The sequence below is a fragment of the Salvelinus namaycush genome, unplaced genomic scaffold (genome assembly GCF_016432855.1).
Source record: "Salvelinus namaycush isolate Seneca unplaced genomic scaffold, SaNama_1.0 Scaffold684, whole genome shotgun sequence".
Taxonomy (NCBI): domain Eukaryota; kingdom Metazoa; phylum Chordata; class Actinopteri; order Salmoniformes; family Salmonidae; genus Salvelinus; species Salvelinus namaycush.
The window spans coordinates 37,802-58,256 of NW_024061402.1; the positions used below are offsets into that span (position 1 = coordinate 37,802).

Genomic DNA, 20,455 nt, shown 5'->3' on the forward strand with positions numbered 1-20,455 from the left:
TCTATAACCCAGACCAGACCAGAGCTCTAACTCTATAACCCAGACCAGCTCAGAGCTCTAACTCTATAACCCTAACCAGACCAGCTCAGAGCTCTAACTCTATAACCCTGACCAGTCCAGCTCAGAGCTCTAACTCTATAACCCTGACCAGACCAGCTCAGAGCTCTAACTCTATAACCCTGACCAGACCAGACCAGCTCAGAGCTCTAACTCTATAACCCTGACCAGACCAGCCCAGAGCTGTAACTCTATAACCCTGACCAGACCAGCTCAGAGCTCTAACTCTATAACCCTGACCAGCTCAGAGCTCTAACTCTATAACCCTGACCAGACCAGCTCAGAGCTCTAACTCTATAACCCTGACCAGACCAGACCAGCTCAGAGCTCTAACTCTATAACCCTGACCAGTCCAGAGCTCTAACTCTATAACCCTGACCAGACCAGACCAGCTCAGAGCTCTAACTCTATAACCCTGACCAGACCAGACCAGAGCTCTAACTCTATAACCCTGACCAGTCCAGAGCTCTAACTCTATAACCCTGACCAGACCAGACCAGCTCAGAGCTCTAACTCTATAACCCTGACCAGACCAGACCAGCTCAGAGCTCTAACTCTATAACCCTGACCAGTCCAGCTCAGAGCTCTAACTCTATAACCCTGACCAGACCAGACAGCTCAGAGCTCTAACTCTATAACCCTGATCAGACCAGCTCAGAGCTCTAACTCTATAACCCTGACCAGACCAGCTCAGAGCTCTAACTCTATAACCCTGACCAGACCAGCTCAGAGCTCTAACTCTATAACCCTGACCAGACCAGCTCAGAGCTCTAACTCTATAACCCAGACCAGACCAGCTCAGAGCTCTAACTCTATAACCCTGACCAGACCAGCTCAGAGCTCTAACTCTATAACCCTGACCAGACCAGACCAGCTCAGAGCTCTAACTCTATAACCCTGACCAGACCAGCTCAGAGCTCTAACTCTATAACCCTGACCAGACCAGCTCAGAGCTCTAACTCTATAACCCTGACCAGACCAGCTCAGAGCTCTAACTATATAACCCTGACCAGACCAGACCAGCTCAGAGCTCTAACTCTATAACCCTGACCAGACCAGCTCAGAGCTCTAACTCTATAACCCAGACCAGACCAGACCAGCTCAGAGCTCTAACTCTATAACCCTGACCAGACCAGACCAGCTCAGAGCTCTAACTCTATAACCCTGACCAGACCAGCTCAGAGCTCTAACTCTATAACCCAAACCAGACCAGCCCAGAGCTGTAACTCTATAACCCTGACCAGACCAGCTCAGAGCTCTAACTCTATAACCCTGACCAGACCAGCTCAGAGCTCTAACTCTATAACCCAGACCAGACCAGAGCTCTAACTCTATAACCCAGACCAGCTCAGAGCTCTAACTCTATAACCCTAACCAGACCAGCTCAGAGCTCTAACTCTATAACCCTGACCAGTCCAGCTCAGAGCTCTAACTCTATAACCCTGACCAGACCAGCTCAGAGCTCTAACTCTATAACCCTGACCAGACCAGACCAGCTCAGAGCTCTAACTCTATAACCCTGACCAGACCAGCCCAGAGCTGTAACTCTATAACCCTGACCAGACCAGCTCAGAGCTCTAACTCTATAACCCTGACCAGCTCAGAGCTCTAACTCTATAACCCTGACCAGACCAGCTCAGAGCTCTAACTCTATAACCCTGACCAGACCAGACCAGCTCAGAGCTCTAACTCTATAACCCTGACCAGTCCAGAGCTCTAACTCTATAACCCTGACCAGACCAGACCAGCTCAGAGCTCTAACTCTATAACCCTGACCAGACCAGACCAGAGCTCTAACTCTATAACCCTGACCAGTCCAGAGCTCTAACTCTATAACCCTGACCAGACCAGACCAGCTCAGAGCTCTAACTCTATAACCCTGACCAGACCAGACCAGCTCAGAGCTCTAACTCTATAACCCTGACCAGTCCAGCTCAGAGCTCTAACTCTATAACCCTGACCAGACCAGACAGCTCAGAGCTCTAACTCTATAACCCTGACCAGACCAGCTCAGAGCTCTAACTCTATAACCCTGACCAGACCAGACCAGAGCTCTAACTCTATAACCCTGACCAGACCAGCTCAGAGCTCTAACTCTATAACCCTGACCAGACCAGCTCAGAGCTCTAACTCTATAACCCTGACCAGACCAGCTCAGAGCTCTAACTCTATAACCCTGACCAGACCAGCTCAGAGCTCTAACTATATAACCCTGACCAGACCAGACCAGCTCAGAGCTCTAACTCTATAACCCTGACCAGACCAGCTCAGAGCTCTAACTCTATAACCCAGACCAGACCAGACCAGCTCAGAGCTCTAACTCTATAACCCTGACCAGACCAGACCAGCTCAGAGCTCTAACTCTATAACCCTGACCAGACCAGCTCAGAGCTCTAACTCTATAACCCAAACCAGACCAGCCCAGAGCTGTAACTCTATAACCCTGACCAGACCAGCTCAGAGCTCTAACTCTATAACCCTGACCAGACCAGCTCAGAGCTCTAACTCTATAACCCAGACCAGACCAGAGCTCTAACTCTATAACCCAGACCAGCTCAGAGCTCTAACTCTATAACCCTAACCAGACCAGCTCAGAGCTCTAACTCTATAACCCTGACCAGTCCAGCTCAGAGCTCTAACTCTATAACCCTGACCAGACCAGCTCAGAGCTCTAACTCTATAACCCTGACCAGACCAGACCAGCTCAGAGCTCTAACTCTATAACCCTGACCAGACCAGCCCAGAGCTGTAACTCTATAACCCTGACCAGACCAGCTCAGAGCTCTAACTCTATAACCCTGACCAGCTCAGAGCTCTAACTCTATAACCCTGACCAGACCAGCTCAGAGCTCTAACTCTATAACCCTGACCAGACCAGACCAGCTCAGAGCTCTAACTCTATAACCCTGACCAGTCCAGAGCTCTAACTCTATAACCCTGACCAGACCAGACCAGCTCAGAGCTCTAACTCTATAACCCTGACCAGACCAGACCAGAGCTCTAACTCTATAACCCTGACCAGTCCAGAGCTCTAACTCTATAACCCTGACCAGACCAGACCAGCTCAGAGCTCTAACTCTATAACCCTGACCAGACCAGACCAGCTCAGAGCTCTAACTCTATAACCCTGACCAGTCCAGCTCAGAGCTCTAACTCTATAACCCTGACCAGACCAGACAGCTCAGAGCTCTAACTCTATAACCCTGACCAGACCAGCTCAGAGCTCTAACTCTATAACCCTGACCAGACCAGACCAGAGCTCTAACTCTATAACCCTGACCAGACCAGCTCAGAGCTCTAACTCTATAACCCTGTCCAGACCAGACCAGACCAGCTAAGAGCTGTAACTCTATAACCCTGACCAGACCAGACCAGCTCAGAGCTCTAACTCTATAACCCTGACCAGACCAGACCAGCTCAGAGCTATAACTCTATAACCCTGACCAGACCAGACCAGCTCAGAGCTATAACTCTGTAACCCTGACCAGCCCAGCTCAGAGCTCAAACCCTTTCAGTCAGTCAGTCAGTAAACCTGCCAGTCAGCAAGCAAATCAGCCAGTCAGCCAGTCAATCAGTAGTACAGTGTCCATCTGGGACACAGTGTTAGACCTCTGTGGTACAGTGTCCATCTGGGACGCAGCATTAGACCTCTGTGGTACAGTGTCCATTAGGGACGCAGAATTAGACTCCTGTGGTACAGTGTCCATTAGGGACGCAGCATTAGACTCCTGTGGTACAGTGTCCATTAGGGACGCAGCATTAGACTCCTGTGGTACAGTGTCCATTAGGGACGCAGAATTAGACAGCTGTGGTACAGTGTCCATCAGGGACGCAGAATTAGACTCCTGTGGTACAGTGTCCATTAGGGACGCAGAATTAGACGGCTGTGGTACAGTGTCCATTAGGGACACAGTGTTAGACCTCTGTGGTACAGTGTCCATCTGGGACGCAGCATTAGACCTCTGTGGTACAGTGTCCATCAGGGACGCAGAATTAGACTCCTGTGGTACAGTGTCCATTAGGGACGCAGCATTAGACTCCTGTGGTACAGTGTCCATTAGGGACGCAGAATTAGACTCCTGTGGTACAGTGTCCATTAGGGACGCAGAATTAGACGGCTGTGGTACAGTGTCCATTAGGGACGCAGAATTAGACAGCTGTGGTACAGTGTCCATCAGGGACGCAGAATTAGACTCCTGTGGTACAGTGTCCATTAGGGACGCAGAATTAGACAGCTGTGGTACAGTGTCCATCAGGGACGCAGCATTAGACTCCTGTGGTACAGTGTCCATTAGGGACGCAGAATTAGACAGCTGTGGTACAGTGTCCATTAGGGACGCAGAATTAGACAGCTGTGGTACAGTGTCCATTAGGGACGCAGAATTAGACTCCTGTGGTACAGTGTGCCCTTGATTTAGAACTTACACTGTTGTTCTCCATGTCTTGTGATGTTTGGGTCTCAAGGTCATGGCTGTCACCGTTCTGCTGTTGAGACAGACAAACACATTCATTCCATTAACAAACAGTCATAACCCACAAGATACAGTATTATCCTTTTATACCATGATGTCACCAGAAACAAAGCCTGAAAGAAACAATGACAGTAAGATTTTCAGATCAAGTCCATGTAACATGTTGGAAGTACATCTATACAGATGTAGGAACTTCATTTGACCTATATTGTAACAGAAAAATAATCCTGCAGGATTTGAAAGTTTAGTGGATAATGTTGCTTGATCGGTGGTTATTAGCTGTCCGGAAGTAGGCTAGATGAAAAGGGCAATGCTGTTAATATAACTGTGTGTTAGTGTGGGGTTTCAGTTCATTTCTGTAGATCATCAAGCTCATCTGCATCTCCTGCCACGCAGGAAAATGTTCAGCGACAAAAGAGTGATCAAATGACGATCCTAAACCTGTAAAGTATAGCCGGTGCCTGTCAGCCAGTCTCTTGTATTTCCTGATTAAACTCTCCGTGTCCATGTAGTTATGAAACAGTCCTCTGCTGCAGGATACAATGATAAGCCACACAACTGAGATTAATGACTTGAACAATTTGACTTCTCTCTACGTAGCTGATGTCATGACCCTTTCTGGGTATCGTGGCTTCCCCTTTTCTCTCATTCTCTCCTACACCCAGGTTCTGTTATCTCAGGCCATACATTCCTGGCGGAGACTCTCCCCCCCTGGTCATGCAGAGAGAGAGACCACAGAGAGAACGAGGGATTTCACTGGGCCAAACAGAGAGAACGAGGGATTTCACTGGGCCAAACAGAGAGAACGAGGGATTTCACTGGGCCATACAGAGAGAACGAGGGATTTCACTGGGCCAAACAGAGAGAACGAGGGATTTCACTGGGTCAAACAGAGAGAACGAGGGATTTCACTGGGCCAAACAGAGAGAACGAGGGATTTCACTGGGCCAACCAGAGAGAACAAGGGATTTCACTGGGCCAAACAGAGAGAACGAGGGATTTCACTGGGTCAAACAGAGAGAACGAGGGATTTCACTGGGCCAAACAGAGAGAACGAGGGATTTCACTGGGTCAAACAGAGAGAACGAGGGATTTCACTGGGCCAAACAGAGAGAACGAGGGATTTCACTGGGCCAAACAGAGAGAACGAGGGATTTCACTGGGCCAACCAGAGAGAACAAGGGATTTCACTGGGCCAAACAGAGAGAACGAGGGACTGGGCCAAACAGAGAGAACGAGGGATTTCACTGGGCCAAACAGAGAGAACGAGGGATTTCACTGGGCCAAACAGAGAGAACAAGGGATTTCACTGGGCCAAACAGAGAGAACGAGGGATTTCACTGGGCCAAACAGAGAGAACGAGGGATTTCACTGGGCCAAACAGAGAGAACGAGGGATTTCACTGGGCCAAACAGAGAGAACGAGGGATTTCACTGGGCCAAACAGAGAGAACAAGGGATTTCACTGGGCCAAACAGAGAGAACAAGGGATTTCACTGGGCCAAACAGAGAGAACGAGGGATTTCACTGGGCCAAACAGAGAGAACGAGGGATTTCACTGGGCCAAACTCCCAAATGCACCAAAATGGGAGTGTTAAACAATATGTCCACCTTTGAGAGTGTGGGATTGGTCCGTGACCTTTGAGATGTGGGATTGGTCCGTGACCTTTGAGATGTGGGATTGGTCCGTGACCTTTGAGATGTGGGATTGGTCCGTGACCTTTGAGAGTGTGGGATTGGTCCGTGGACTCTTAAGGGACAGTTATGACGAGTGTGTTTCATTTGGTGACCTCATGGAGGACAGGAAACACACAGCTATATCTCTGAATGTGTACATTTCTCCATTATGGGGTTTGCATCTAATTCTTGTATAAAATGAATGAGTAAAGATGAAACTATTTGTGAAATGATGTAATGTGATGTTAACCTTTAATTTTGAGAGAATTTCATTCCCTGTAAAGTTTAACTAGTCAGCGGCCATGCCCCCGTGAGCACAGACATGATCTGGCATCCTGGAACCTCCTTTTCTATTGTTACGAATAAACCCCCCTCCCGAAGAAATCCTCTTCAGACTAAGCAAACCCACAGCGGGAGCTGTGATGGGGAATAGTTGAGTACCAAAACTAGAACACACAAACCCACAGCGGGAGCTGTGATGGGGAATAGTTGAGTACCAAAACTAGAACACACAAACCCACAGCGGGAGCTGTGATGGGGAATAGTTGAGTACCAAAACTAGAACACACAAACCCACAGCGGGAGCTGTGATGGGGAATAGTTGAGTACCAAAACTAGAACACACAAACCCACAGCGGGAGCTGTGATGGGGAATAGTTGAGTACCAAAACTAGAACACACAAACCCACAGCGGGAGCTGTGATGGGGAATAGTTGAGTACCAAAACTAGAACACACAAACCCACAGCGGGAGCTGTGATGGGGAATAGTTGAGTACCAAAACTAGAACACACAAACCCACAGCGGGAGCTGTGATGGGGAATAGTTGAGTACCAAAACTAGAACACACAAACCCACAGCGGGAGCTGTGATGGGGAATAGTTGAGTACCAAAACTAGAACACACAAACCCACAGCGGGAGCTGTGATGGGGAATAGTTGAGTACCAAAACTAGAACACACAAACCCACAGCGGGAGCTGTGATGGGGAATAGTTGAGTACCAAAACTAGAACACACAAACCCACAGCGGGAGCTGTGATGGGGAATAGTTGAGTACCAAAACTAGAACACACAAACCCACAGCGGGAGCTGTGATGGGGAATAGTTGAGTACCAAAACTAGAACACACAAACCCACAGCGGGAGCTGTGATGGGGAATAGTTGAGTACCAAAACTAGAACACACAAACCCACAGCGGGAGCTGTGATGGGGAATAGTTGAGTACCAAAACTAGAACACACCAACCCACAGCGGGAGCTGTGATGGGGAATAGTTGAGTACCAAAACTAGAACACACAAACCCACAGCGGGAGCTGTGATGGGGAATAGTTGAGTACCAAAACTAGAACACACAAACCCACAGCGGGAGCTGTGATGGGGAATAGTTGAGTACCAAAACTAGAACACACAAACCCACAGCGGGAGCTGTGATGGGGAATAGTTGAGTACCAAAACTAGAACACACAAACCCACAGCGGGAGCTGTGATGGGGAATAGTTGAGTACCAAAACTAGAACACACAAACCCACAGCGGGAGCTGTGATGGGGAATAGTTGAGTACCAAAACTAGAACACACAAACCCACAGCGGGAGCTGTGATGGGGAATAGTTGAGTACCAAAACTAGAACACACAAACCCACAGCGGGAGCTGTGATGGGGAATAGTTGAGTACCAAAACTAGAACACACAAACCTCGGTGTCCGCTAAGGTTGTAATGGTCGTTGAATTCCTAACCACGTTGAGCATTGGCTACATGGATGGAAATGGTTCAACTCTAAAACTATCGATCCCTACAAAATAAGAGCAAATCTTAGATACTAATTACTAGACTGCAGCAAGAAATTATGTAACTCTAGGATGCGAATAGCGACAACCGCCGAAACATCTATTCTAAGAACAATGGACGCCTGACGTATCCATTACAACAGACACCATCAGGAGCCGCTGATAGACCTACAACCACCGAAACATCTATTCTAAGAACAATGGACGCCTGACGTATCCATTACAACAGACACTATCAGGAGCCGCTGATAGACCTACAACCACCGAAACATCTATTCTAAGAACAATGGACACCTGACGTATTCATTACAACAGACACCATCAGGAGCCGCTGATAGACCTACAACCACCGAAACATCTATTCTAAGAACAATGGACGCCTGACGTATCCATTACAACAGACACCATCAGGAGCCGCTGATAGACCTACAACCACCGAAACATCTATTCTAAGAACAATGGACGCCTGACGTATCCATTACAACAGACACCATCAGGAGCCGCTGATAGACCTACAACCACCGAAACATCTATTCTAAGAACAATGGACGCCTGACGTATCCATTACAACAGACACCATCAGGAGCCGCTGATAGACCTACAACCACCGAAACATCTATTCTAAGAACAATGGACGCCTGACGTATCCATTACAACAGACACCATCAGGAGCCGCTGATAGACCTACAACCACCGAAACATCTATTCTAAGAACAATGGACGCCTGACGTATCCATTACAACAGACACCATCAGGAGCCGCTGATAGACCTACAACCACCGAAACATCTATTCTAAGAACAATGGACGCCTGACGTATCCATAACAACAGACACTAAGACGGACCGACGATTCCAACAGAGAAGACAACAACAACATGTGGGCGTAAATATATTGATTGCAATTGTTCCCGAATGAGTGAGCTTTCATGTGCAAAGGATTAGCATTTCAATGAATATAATTATCACCTGTGTGTAGTGATCCCTTTTGTCTTTCCCGCCCTTCCCAGTCCACACCCCCTTCCCAGTCCACACCCCCTTCCCAGTCCACACCCCCTTCCCAGTCCACACCCCCTTCCCAGTCCACACCCCCTTCCCTTTGTCCACCAAGCCGTCATATCGGTTTAGCCCACTAGGGACCTTCCCTATCATTGCTAGTAACCATATCTACAGTTTGTGTGTTTATGTATTTCTGTGAATATTTAGTTAGTTAGTAAATAAATGATTAAGCCAATTGGTGTATGGGTGATTCATGGTAAAGGCTGGGTTCGTGCAGATAACAAAGAATTCTACAATGTTTGAAATGAGACTAACTTGAGATAAAGAATAATTCATTAATAGAAGACTAATTTATCAGAATAAATGTATTTATTATGATGTGAATACACATCAGATTACTACTATAGTGTTCCATACACATCAGACTACTACTACTACTATAGTGTTCCATACACATCAGACTACTACTACTACTACTACTACTATAGTGTTCCATACACATCAGACTACTACTACTACTACTACTATAGTGTTCCATACACATCAGATTACTACTACTACTACTATAGTGTTCCATACACATCAGATTACTACTACTACTACTACTATAGTGTTCCATACACATCAGATTACTACTACTACTATAGTGTTCCATACACATCACATTACTACTACTACTACTACTACTACTACTACTACTACTATAGTGTTCCATACACATCAGACTACTACTACTACTACTACTATAGTGTTCCATACACATCAGATTACTACTACTACTATAGTGTTCCATACACATCAGAGTACTACTACTACTACTATAGTGTTCCATACACATCAGATTACTACTACTACTATAGTGTTCCATACACATCAGATTACTACTACTACTATTATAGTGTTCCATACACATCAGATTACTACTACTACTATAGTGTTCCATACACATCAGATTACTACTACTACTACTACTACTACTACTACTACTATAGTGTTCCATACACATCAGAGTACTACTACTACTACTATAGTGTTCCATACACATCAGATTACTACTACTACTACTACTACTATAGTGTTCCATACACATCAGCTTACTACTACTACTATAGTGTTCCATTCACATCAGATTACTACTACTATAGTGTTCCATACACATCAGATTACTACTACTACTACTACTACTACTACTACTACTACTACTACTATAGTGTTCCATACACATCAGATTACTACTACTACTATAGTGTTCCATACACATCAGAGTACTACTACTACTACTATAGTGTTCCATACACATCAGATTACTACTACTACTATAGTGTTCCATACACATCAGATTACTACTACTACTACTATAGTGTTCCATACACATCAGATTACTACAACTACTATAGTGTTCCATACACATCAGATTACTACTACTACTATAGTGTTCCATACACATCAGATTACTACTACTACTATAGTGTTCCATACACATCAGATTACTACTACTACTATAGTGTTCCATACACATCAGATTACTACTACTATAGTGTTCCATACACATCAGAGTACTACTACTACTACTACTACTACTATAGTGTCCCATACACATCAGATTACTACTACTATAGTGTTCCATACACATCAGATTACTAGTACTATAGTGTTCCATACACATCAGATTACTACTACTATAGTGTTCCATACACATCAGATTACTACTACTATAGTGTTCCATACACATCAGATTACTACTACTATAGTGTTCCATACACATCAGATTACTACTACTACTACTATAGTGTTCCATACACATCAGATTACTACTACTACTACTACTACTACTACTACTACTACTACTACTACTACTACTACTATAGTGTTCCATACACATCAGATTACTACTACTACTATAGTGTTCCATACACATCAGATTACTACTACTACTATAGTGTTCCATACACATCAGATTACTACTATAGTGTTCCATACACATCAGGTGTAGTTTCTCACCATACTGTAACACACCCAGTACAGAACTAACTAATGATTAACTGCTTTACATATTGGGTTAGTGCTGTTGAACACTGGTTTAACCAAACAAACATCAGGGTGTGTGAGATAACCTTGCAGATCTTTACTGGGCTGGGATAGATTTGGACTGTTTGTTTATAGCTCGGTCCCACCCAGAGGTCATCAGTGGTTTAGCTTTTAAAAACGCAAGGCTCCTAAATGGACGTCATCACCTTGAGTCTAACAGTCATTTTGACCATGTCTTTTTTCCTCATGACTTTACTCAGACCTGTCTGTGTCCGTGTGTCTTTTCACAACACCAGTACTCAGACCTGTATGTGTCCGTGTGTCTTTTCACAACACCAGAACTCAGACCTGTCTGTGTCCGTGTGTCTTTTCACAACACCAGAACTCAGACCTGTCTGTGTCCGTGTGTCTTTTCACAACACCAGAACCATGTAACCTGGGTACCAGTCTGTTTGTGCGATCACTCCATTCTCCCGAACATGACAAGGAGTTGGAATGATCGCACAAACTGATCTGGGATCAGGCGAAGAAGCAGGCTAAGAAGCATGTGGTTATTTAAACAGATCTGGGACCAGGCTAAGAAACATGTGGTTAATTCTACAGATCTGGAATCAGGCTAAGAAGCATGTGATTATTTAAACTGATCTGGGATCAGGCGAAGAAGCATGTGATTAATTCAACAGATCTGGGACCAGGCTAAGAAGCATGTGGTTAATTCAACAGATCTGGGACCAGGCTAAGAAGCATGTGGTTAATTCAACAGATCTGGGACCAGGCTAAGAAGCATGTGGTTTTTTAAACAGATCTGGGACCAGGCAAAGAAGCATGTGGTTATTTAAACAGATCTGGGACCAGGCTAAGAAGCATGTGGTTTTATAAACAGATCTGGGACCAGGCTAAGAAGCATGTGGTTATTTAAACAGATCTGGGACCAGGCTAAGAAGCATGTGGTTAATTCAACAGATCTGGGACCAGGCTAAGAAGCATGTGATTATTTAAACAGATCTGGGACCAGGCTAAGAAGCATGTGGATATTTAAACAGATCTGGGACCAGGCTAAGAAGCATGTGATTATTTAAACAGATCTGGGACCAGGCTAAGAAGCATGTGGTTATTTAAACAGATCTGGGACCAGGCTAAGAAGCATGTGGTTAATTCAACAGATCTGGGACCAGGCTATGAGGCATGTGGTTAATTCAACAGATCTGGGACCAGGCTAAGAAGCATGTGGTTAATTCAACAGATCTGGGACTAGGCTAAGAAGCATGTGGTTAATTAAACAGATCTGGGACCAGGCTAAGAAGCATGTGGTTATTTAAACAGATCTGGGACCAGGCTAAGAAGCATGTGGTTAATTCAACAGATCTGGGACCTGGCTAAGAAGCATGTGATTAATTCTACAGATCTGGGACCAGGATAAGAGGCATGTGGTTATTTAAACAGATCTGGGACCAGGCTAAGAAGCATGTGGTTAATTCAACAGATCTGGGACCAGGCTAAGAAGCATGTGGTTAATTCAACAGATCTGGGACCAGGCTATGAGGCATGTGGTTATTTAAACAGATCTGGGACCTGGCTAAGAAGCATGTGATTATTTAAACAGATCTGGGACCAGGCTATGAAGCATGTGGTTATTTCCTGATAATGCATCTGCTGCTGTGCATTAATGCTTCCATACCACATGTATAATAGATATATAATGGATGGATTGAATAGGGACAGCACCATAGTGATGTGTTAATACTCTCACACCACATGTATAATAGATATATAATGGATGGATTGAATAGGGACAGCACCATAGTGATATGTTAATACTCTCACACCACATGTATAATTGATATATAATGGATGGATTGAATAGGGACAGCACCATAGTGATATGTTAATACTCTCACACCACATGTATAATTGATATATAATGGATGGATTGAATAGGGACAGCACCATAGTGATATGTTAATACTCTCATACCACATGTATACTATAAAACACTATGCTTTAATTGAGAAGTGGCCACTGGTCTGAAGCTAAAAAAGAAAAGCAAATTCACATGAGCACCACAATGCCTACTCCACCCATGCTCTACCAAGGTTTTCCAGCACCACAATGCCTACTCCACCCATGCTCTACCAAGGTTTTACAGCACCACAATGCCTACTCCACCCATGCTCTACCAAGGTTTTCCACCACCACAATGCCTACTCCACCCATGCTCTACCAAGGTTTTACAGCACCACAATGCCTACACCACCCATGCTCTACCAAGGTTTTCCAGCACCACAATGCCTACTCCACCCATGCTCTACCAAGGTTTTCCAGCACCACAATGCCTACTCCACCCATGCTCTACCAAGGTTTTACAGCACCACAATGCCTACTCCACCCATGCTCTACCAAGGTTTTACAGCACCACAATGCCTACTCCACCCATGCTCTACCAAGGTTTTACAGCACCACAATGCCTACTCCACCCATGCTCTACCAAGGTTTTACAGCACCACAATGCCTACTCCACCCATGCTCTACCAAGGTTTTACAGCACCACAATGCCTACTCCACCCATGCTCTACCAAGGTTTTACACCACCACAATGCCTACTCCACCCATGCTCTACCAAGGTTTTCCAGCACCACAATGCCTCCTCCACCCATGCTCTACCAAGGTTTTACAGCACCACAATGTCTACTCCACCCATGCTCTACCAAGGTTTTACAGCACCACAATGCCTACTCCACCCATGCTCCACCAAGGTTTTACAGCACCACAATGCCTACTCCACCCATGCTCCACCAAGGTTTTCCAGCACACAGCTTTGACGACAGTAGCAATGTTGGTCTATTGTACTTCCAACAATGTGTATGTTTCTTAGCATTCAAACCTTCTCAAACAGCCTAATTCATACTGTTAGAGGAGGCGCTCCACAATAATAGGATTTGTGCAGCAATACAAGTTAAAGTATTTGATTCTTCACCCACCACACTAATCCCATTCCATTACCTTTACAATCATTATTATTAATGAGAAGAAAACAAGCTTTGCTTTATTACTAAGTAATGGTAATATGTATATATAATGGCTTTTATGCCATTACTATTACTAAGCATTATTACGCCTTCTGTAACGGAATTCTTCATACGAAGAGGAGGAGTAGTGATTCGACCAAAATGCAGCGTGGTTATGTGACATAATGATTTATTAAACAAGACGAAGACGAAACGAAATACACTTGATAAACTACAAAACAAATAAACGATGTAGACAGACCTGGACACGAACTTACATATAACGTGAAGAACGCATGAACAAGAAACAGACTACATACAAAACGAACGAACGAACGATACCGAAACAGTCCCGTGTGGCGCGACAAACACAGACACAGGAGACAACCACCCACAAACAAACAATGTGACACCACCTACCTTAATATGATTCTCAATCAGAGGAGATGAAAACCACCTGCCTCTAATTGAGAACCATATCAGGTACCCATTAAACCAACATAGAAACACAAAACATAGACTGCCCACCCAAACTCACGTCCTGACCAACTAACACATACAAAACTAACAGAAAACAGGTCAGGAACGTGACATAACCCCCCCCTTAAGGTGCGAACTCCGGGCGCACCAGCACAAAGTCTAGGGGAGGGTCTGGGTGGGCATCTGACCACGGTGGTGGCTCAGGCTCTGGGCGAGGTCCCCACCCCACCATAGTCAATCCCAGCTTACGTCTCCCCCTCCGACTGACCACCCTCCTATTACACCCCCTTAATTTACAGGATAACATCAAAATAAGGGGCAGCACCGGGACAAGGGGCAGCACCGGGATAAGGTAGCTCAGGACAGAGAGGTAGGTCAGGATAGAGAGGTAGCTCAGGATAGAGGGGCAACTCCAGGCTGAAGGGCAGTTCAGGATTAATGGCAGCTCTGGGCTGAGGGGCAGCTCATGGCTGGCTGACGGCTCTGGACGCTCATGGCTGGCTGACGGCTCTGGACGCTCATGGCTGGCTGACGGCTCTGGACGCTCATGGCTGGCTGACGGCTCTGGACGCTCATGGCTGGCTGACGGCTCTGGACGCTCATGGCTGGCTGACGGCTCTGGACGCTCATGGCTCGCTGACGGCTCTGGACGCTCATGGCTAGCTGACGGCTCTGGCAGATCCTGTCTGGTTGGCGGCTCTGGCAGATCCTGTCTGGTTGGCGGCTCTGGCAGATCCTGTCTGGTTGGCGGCTCTGGCAGATCCTGACTGACGAATGGCTCTAGCGGCTCCTGACTGACTAACGGCTCTGACGGCTCGGGACAGACGGGCGGCTCTAATGGCTCGGGACAGACGGATGGCTCAGACGGCACTGGGCAGACGGATGGCTCAGATGGCGCTGGGGAGACGGATGGCTCAGATGGCGCTGGGGAGACGGATGGCTCAGGCCGGATGAGGCGCACTGTAGGCCTGGTGCGTGGTGCCGGAACTGGAGGCACCGGGCTAAGGACACGCACCTTCAGGCTAGTGCGGGGAGCAGGGACAGGGCACACTGGATTCTCAAAACGCACTATGGACCTGGTGCGTGGTACCGGCACTGGTGGCACCGGGCTGAGGGCACGCACATCAGGACGAGTACGGGGAGAAGGAACAGTGTGTACAGGGCTCTGGAGACGCACAGGTGGCTTAGTGCGTGGTGCCGGAACTGGAGGCACTGGGCTGGAGACACGCACCATAGGGAGAGTGCGTGGAGGAGGAACAGGGCTCTGGAAACGCACTGGAAGCCTGGTGCGTGGAGTAGGCACTGGTGGTACTGGGCTGGGGCGGGGAGGTGGCGCCGGAAATACCGGACCGTGCAGGCGTACTGGTTCCCTTGAACACCGAGCCTGCCCAACCTTACCTGGTTGAATGCTCCCCGTCGCCCGACCAGTGCGGGGAGGTGGAATAACCCGCACCGGGCTATGTAGGCGAACCGGGGACACCATGCGTAAGGCTGGTGCCATGTATGCCGGCCCGAGGAGACGCACTGGAGACCAGACGCGTTGAGCCGGCATCATGGCACCTGGCTCAATGCCCAATCTAGCCCTACCAGTGCGGGGAGGTGGAATAACCCGCACCGGGCTATGAACACGTACAGGAGACACCGTGCGCTCTATTGCGTAACACGGTGTCTGCCCGTACTCCCGCTCTCCACGGTTAGCCTGGGAAGTGGGCGCAGGTCTCCTACCTGCCCTCGGCCCACTACCTCTTAGCCCCCCCCCAAGAAATTTTTGGGTAGTACTCGCGGGTTTCCAGCCTTGCCTCCGTGCTGCCTCCTCATATCGCCTCCTCTCGGCTTTCGCTGCCTCCAGCTCTTCACGAGGGAGGCGATATTCTCCCGGTTGTGCCCAAGGTCCCTTTCCATCTAATATCTCCTCCCATGTCCATGAATCCTTGATGCCTTGATCCTGTTGCCGCTTGTCACGCTGCTTGATCCGGGTTTGGTGGGTAATTCTGTCACGATCGTCAAAGGGAGAGAGAGAGGACCAAGGCGCAGCGCGTGAAAAATACATCTTCTCTTTATTATAAGAAGGAAAACGAAACGAAATACACTTGATAAACTACAAAACAAATAAACGATGTAGACAGACCTGGACACGAACTTACATATAACGTGAAGAACGCATGAACAGGAAACAGACTACATACAAAACGAACGAACGAACGATACCGAAACAGTCCCGTGTGGCGCGACAAACACAGACACAGGAGACAACCACCCACAAACAAACAATGTGACACCACCTACCTTAATATGATTCTCAATCAGAGGAGATGAAAACCACCTGCCTCTAATTGAGAACCATATCAGGTACCCATTAAACCAACATAGAAACACAAAACATAGACTGCCCACCCAAACTCACGTCCTGACCAACTAACACATACAAAACTAACAGAAAACAGGTCAGGAACGTGACACCTTCCCGAGATACATCACTGCTGCCTTGTCAGGAACTAATGAGGATCCATAATAAACCCCAGGAAGAGTAGCTGCTGCCTTGGCAGGAACTAATGGGGATCCATAATAAACCCCAGGAAGAGTAGCTGCTGCCTTGGCTACAGCTAATGGGGATCCATAATAAACCCCAGGAAGAGTAGCTGCTGCCTTGGCAGGAACTAATGGGGATCCATAATAAACCCCAGGAAGAGTAGCTGCTGCCTTGGCAGGAACTAATGGGGATCCATAATAAACCCCAGGAAGAGTAGCTGCTGCCTTGGCAGGAACTAATGGGGTTCCATAATAAACCCCAGGAAGAGTATCTGCTACCTTGGCAGGAACTAATGGGGATCCATAATAAACCCCAGGAAGATTAGCTGCTGCCTTGGCAGGAACTAATGGGGATCCATAATAAACCCCAGGAAGAGTAGCTGCTGCCTTGGCAGGAACTAATGGGGATCCATAATAAACCCCAGGAAGAGTAGCTGCTGCCTTGGCAGGAACTAATGGGGATCCATAATAAACCCCAGGAAGATTAGCTGCTGCCTTGGCAGGAACTAATGGGGATCCATAATAAACCCCAGGAAGAGTAGCTGCTGCCTTGGCAGGAACTAATGGGGATCCATAATAAACCCCAGGAAGAGTAGCTGCTGCCTTGGCAGGAACTAATGGGGATCCATAATAAACCCCAGGAAGAGTAGCTGCTGCCTTGGCTACAGCTAATGGGGATCCATAATAAACCCCAGGAAGAGTAGCTGCTGCCTTGGCAGGAACTAATGGGGATCCATAATAAACCCCAGGAAGAGTAGCTGCTGCCTTGGCAGGAACTAATGGGGTTCCATAATAAACCCCAGGAAGAGTATCTGCTACCTTGGCAGGAACTAATGGGGATCCATAATAAACACCAGGAAGAGTAGCTGCTACCTTGGCAGGAACTAATGGGGATCCATAATAAACCCCAGGAAGAGTAGCTGCTGCCTTGGCAGGAATTAATGGGGATCCATAATAAACCCCAGGAAGAGTAGCTGCTGCCTTGGCAGGAACTAATGGGGATCCATAATAAACCCCAGGAAGAGTAGCTGCTGCCTTGACAGGAACTAATGGGGATCCATAATAAACCCCAGGAAGAGAAGCTGCTGCCTTGGCAGGAACTATTGGAGATCCATAATAAACCCCAGGAAGAGCAGCTGCTGCCTTGACAGGAACTAATGGGGATCCATAATAAACACCAGGAAGAGTAGCTGCTGCCTTGGCAGGAACTAATGGGGATCCATAATAAACCCCAGGAAGAGTAGCTGCTGCCTTGGCAGGAACTAATGGGGTTCCATAATAAACCCCAGGAAGAGTATCTGCTACCTTGGCAGGAACTAATGGGGATCCATAATAAACCCCAGGAAGATTAGCTGCTGCCTTGGCAGGAACTAATGGGGATCCATAATAAACCCCAGGAAGAGTAGCTGCTGCCTTGGCAGGAACTAATGGGGATCCATAATAAACCCCAGGAAGAGTAGCTGCTGCCTTGGCAGGAACTAATGGGGATCCATAATAAACCCCAGGAAGAGTAGCTGCTGCCTTGGCTACAGCTAATGGGGATCCATAATAAACCCCAGGAAGAGTAGCTGCTGCCTTGGCAGGAACTAATGGGGATCCATAATAAACCCCAGGAAGAGTAGCTGCTGCCTTGGCAGGAACTAATGGGGTTCCATAATAAACCCCAGGAAGAGTATCTGCTACCTTGGCAGGAACTAATGGGGATCCATAATAAACACCAGGAAGAGTAGCTGCTGCCTTGGCAGGAACTAATGGGGATCCATAATAAACCCCAGGAAGAGTAGCTGCTGCCTTGGCAGGAATTAATGGGGATCCATAATAAACCCCAGGAAGAGTAGCTGCTGCCTTGGCAGGAACTAATGGGGATCCATAATAAACCCCAGGAAGAGTAGCTGCTGCCTTGACAGGAACTAATGGGGATCCATAATAAACCCCAGGAAGAGTAGCTGCTGCCTTGACAGGAACTAATGAGGATCCATAATAAACCCCAGGAAGAGAAGCTGCTGCCTTGGCAGGAACTAATGGGGATCCATAATAAACCCCAGGAAGAGTAGCTGCTGCCTTGACAGGAACTAATGGGGATCCATAATAAACCCCAGGAAGAGAAGCTGCTGCCTTGGCAGGAACTATTGGAGATCCATAATAAACCCCAGGAAGAGCAGCTGCTGCCTTGACAGGAACTAATGGGGATCCATAATAAACCCCAGGAAGAGTAGCTGCTGCCTTGGCAGGAACTAATGGGGATCCATAATAAACCCCAGGAAGATTAGCTGCTGCCTTGGCAGGAACTAATGGGGATCCATAATAAATCCCAGGAAGAGTAGCTGCTGCCTTGGCAGGAACTAATGGGGATCCATAATAAACCCCAGGAAGAGTAGCTGCTGCCTTGGCAGGAACTAATGGGGATCCATAATAAACCCCAGGAAGAGTAGCTGCTGCCTTGGCTACAGCTAATGGGGATCCATAATAAACCCCAGGAAGAGTAGCTGCTGCCTTGGCAGGAACTAATGGGGATCCATAATAAACCCCAGGAAGAGTAGCTGCTGCCTTGGCAGGAACTAATGGGGTTCCATAATAAACCCCAGGATGAGTAGCTGCTGCCTTGGCAGGAACTAATGGGGATCCATAATAAACACCAGGAAGAGTAGCTGCTGCCTTGGCAGGAACTAATGGGGATCCATAATAAACCCCAGGAAGAGTAGCTGCTGCCTTGGCAGGAATTAATGGGGATCCATAATAAACCCCAGGAAGAGTAGCTGCTGCCTTGGCAGGAACTAATGGGGATCCATAATAAACCCCAGGAAGAGTAGCTGCTGCCTTGACAGGAACTAATGGGGATCCATAATAAACCCCAGGAAGAGTAGCTGCTGCCTTGACAGGAACTAATGGGGATCCATAATAAACCCCAGGAAGAGAAGCTGCTGCCTTGGCAGGAACTAATGGGGATCCATAATAAACCCCAGGAAGAGTAGCTGCTGCCTTGACAGGAACTAATGGGGATCCATAATAAACCCCAGGAAGAGAAGCTGCTGCCTTGGCAGGAACTATTGGAGATCCATAATAAACCCCAGGAAGAGCAGCTGCTGCCTTGACAGGAACTAATGGGGATCCATAATAAACACCAGGAAGAGTAGCTGCTGCCTTGGCAAGAACTAATGGGGATCCATAATAAACCCCAGGAAGAGTAGCTGCTGCCTTGGCAGGAACTAATGGGGTTCCATAATAAACCCCAGGAAGAGTATCTGCTACCTTGGCAGGAACTAATGGGGATCCATAATAAACCCCAGGAAGATTAGCTGCTGCCTTGGCAGGAACTAATGGGGATCCATAATAAACCCCAGGAAGAGTAGCTGCTGCCTTGGCAGGAACTAATGGGGATCCATAATAAACCCCAGGAAGAGTAGCTGCTGCCTTGGCAGGAACTA

General features: G+C 47.2%; 1 protein-coding gene across 1 annotated transcript in view; it reads right to left on the minus strand.

Moving 5' to 3' along the window:
• LOC120042430 (multiple C2 and transmembrane domain-containing protein 2-like) overlaps window positions 1-20,455 on the minus strand; it is a gene marked incomplete at its 3' end in the record, with an annotated part of 61,288 nt that overhangs the window by 33,380 nt on the left and 7,453 nt on the right. The window contains exon 2 of the mRNA XM_038987268.1: window positions 4,483-4,542. Coding sequence (XP_038843196.1) covers window positions 4,483-4,542 — 60 coding nt within the window. The remainder of the gene's footprint in view (window positions 1-4,482; window positions 4,543-20,455) is intronic.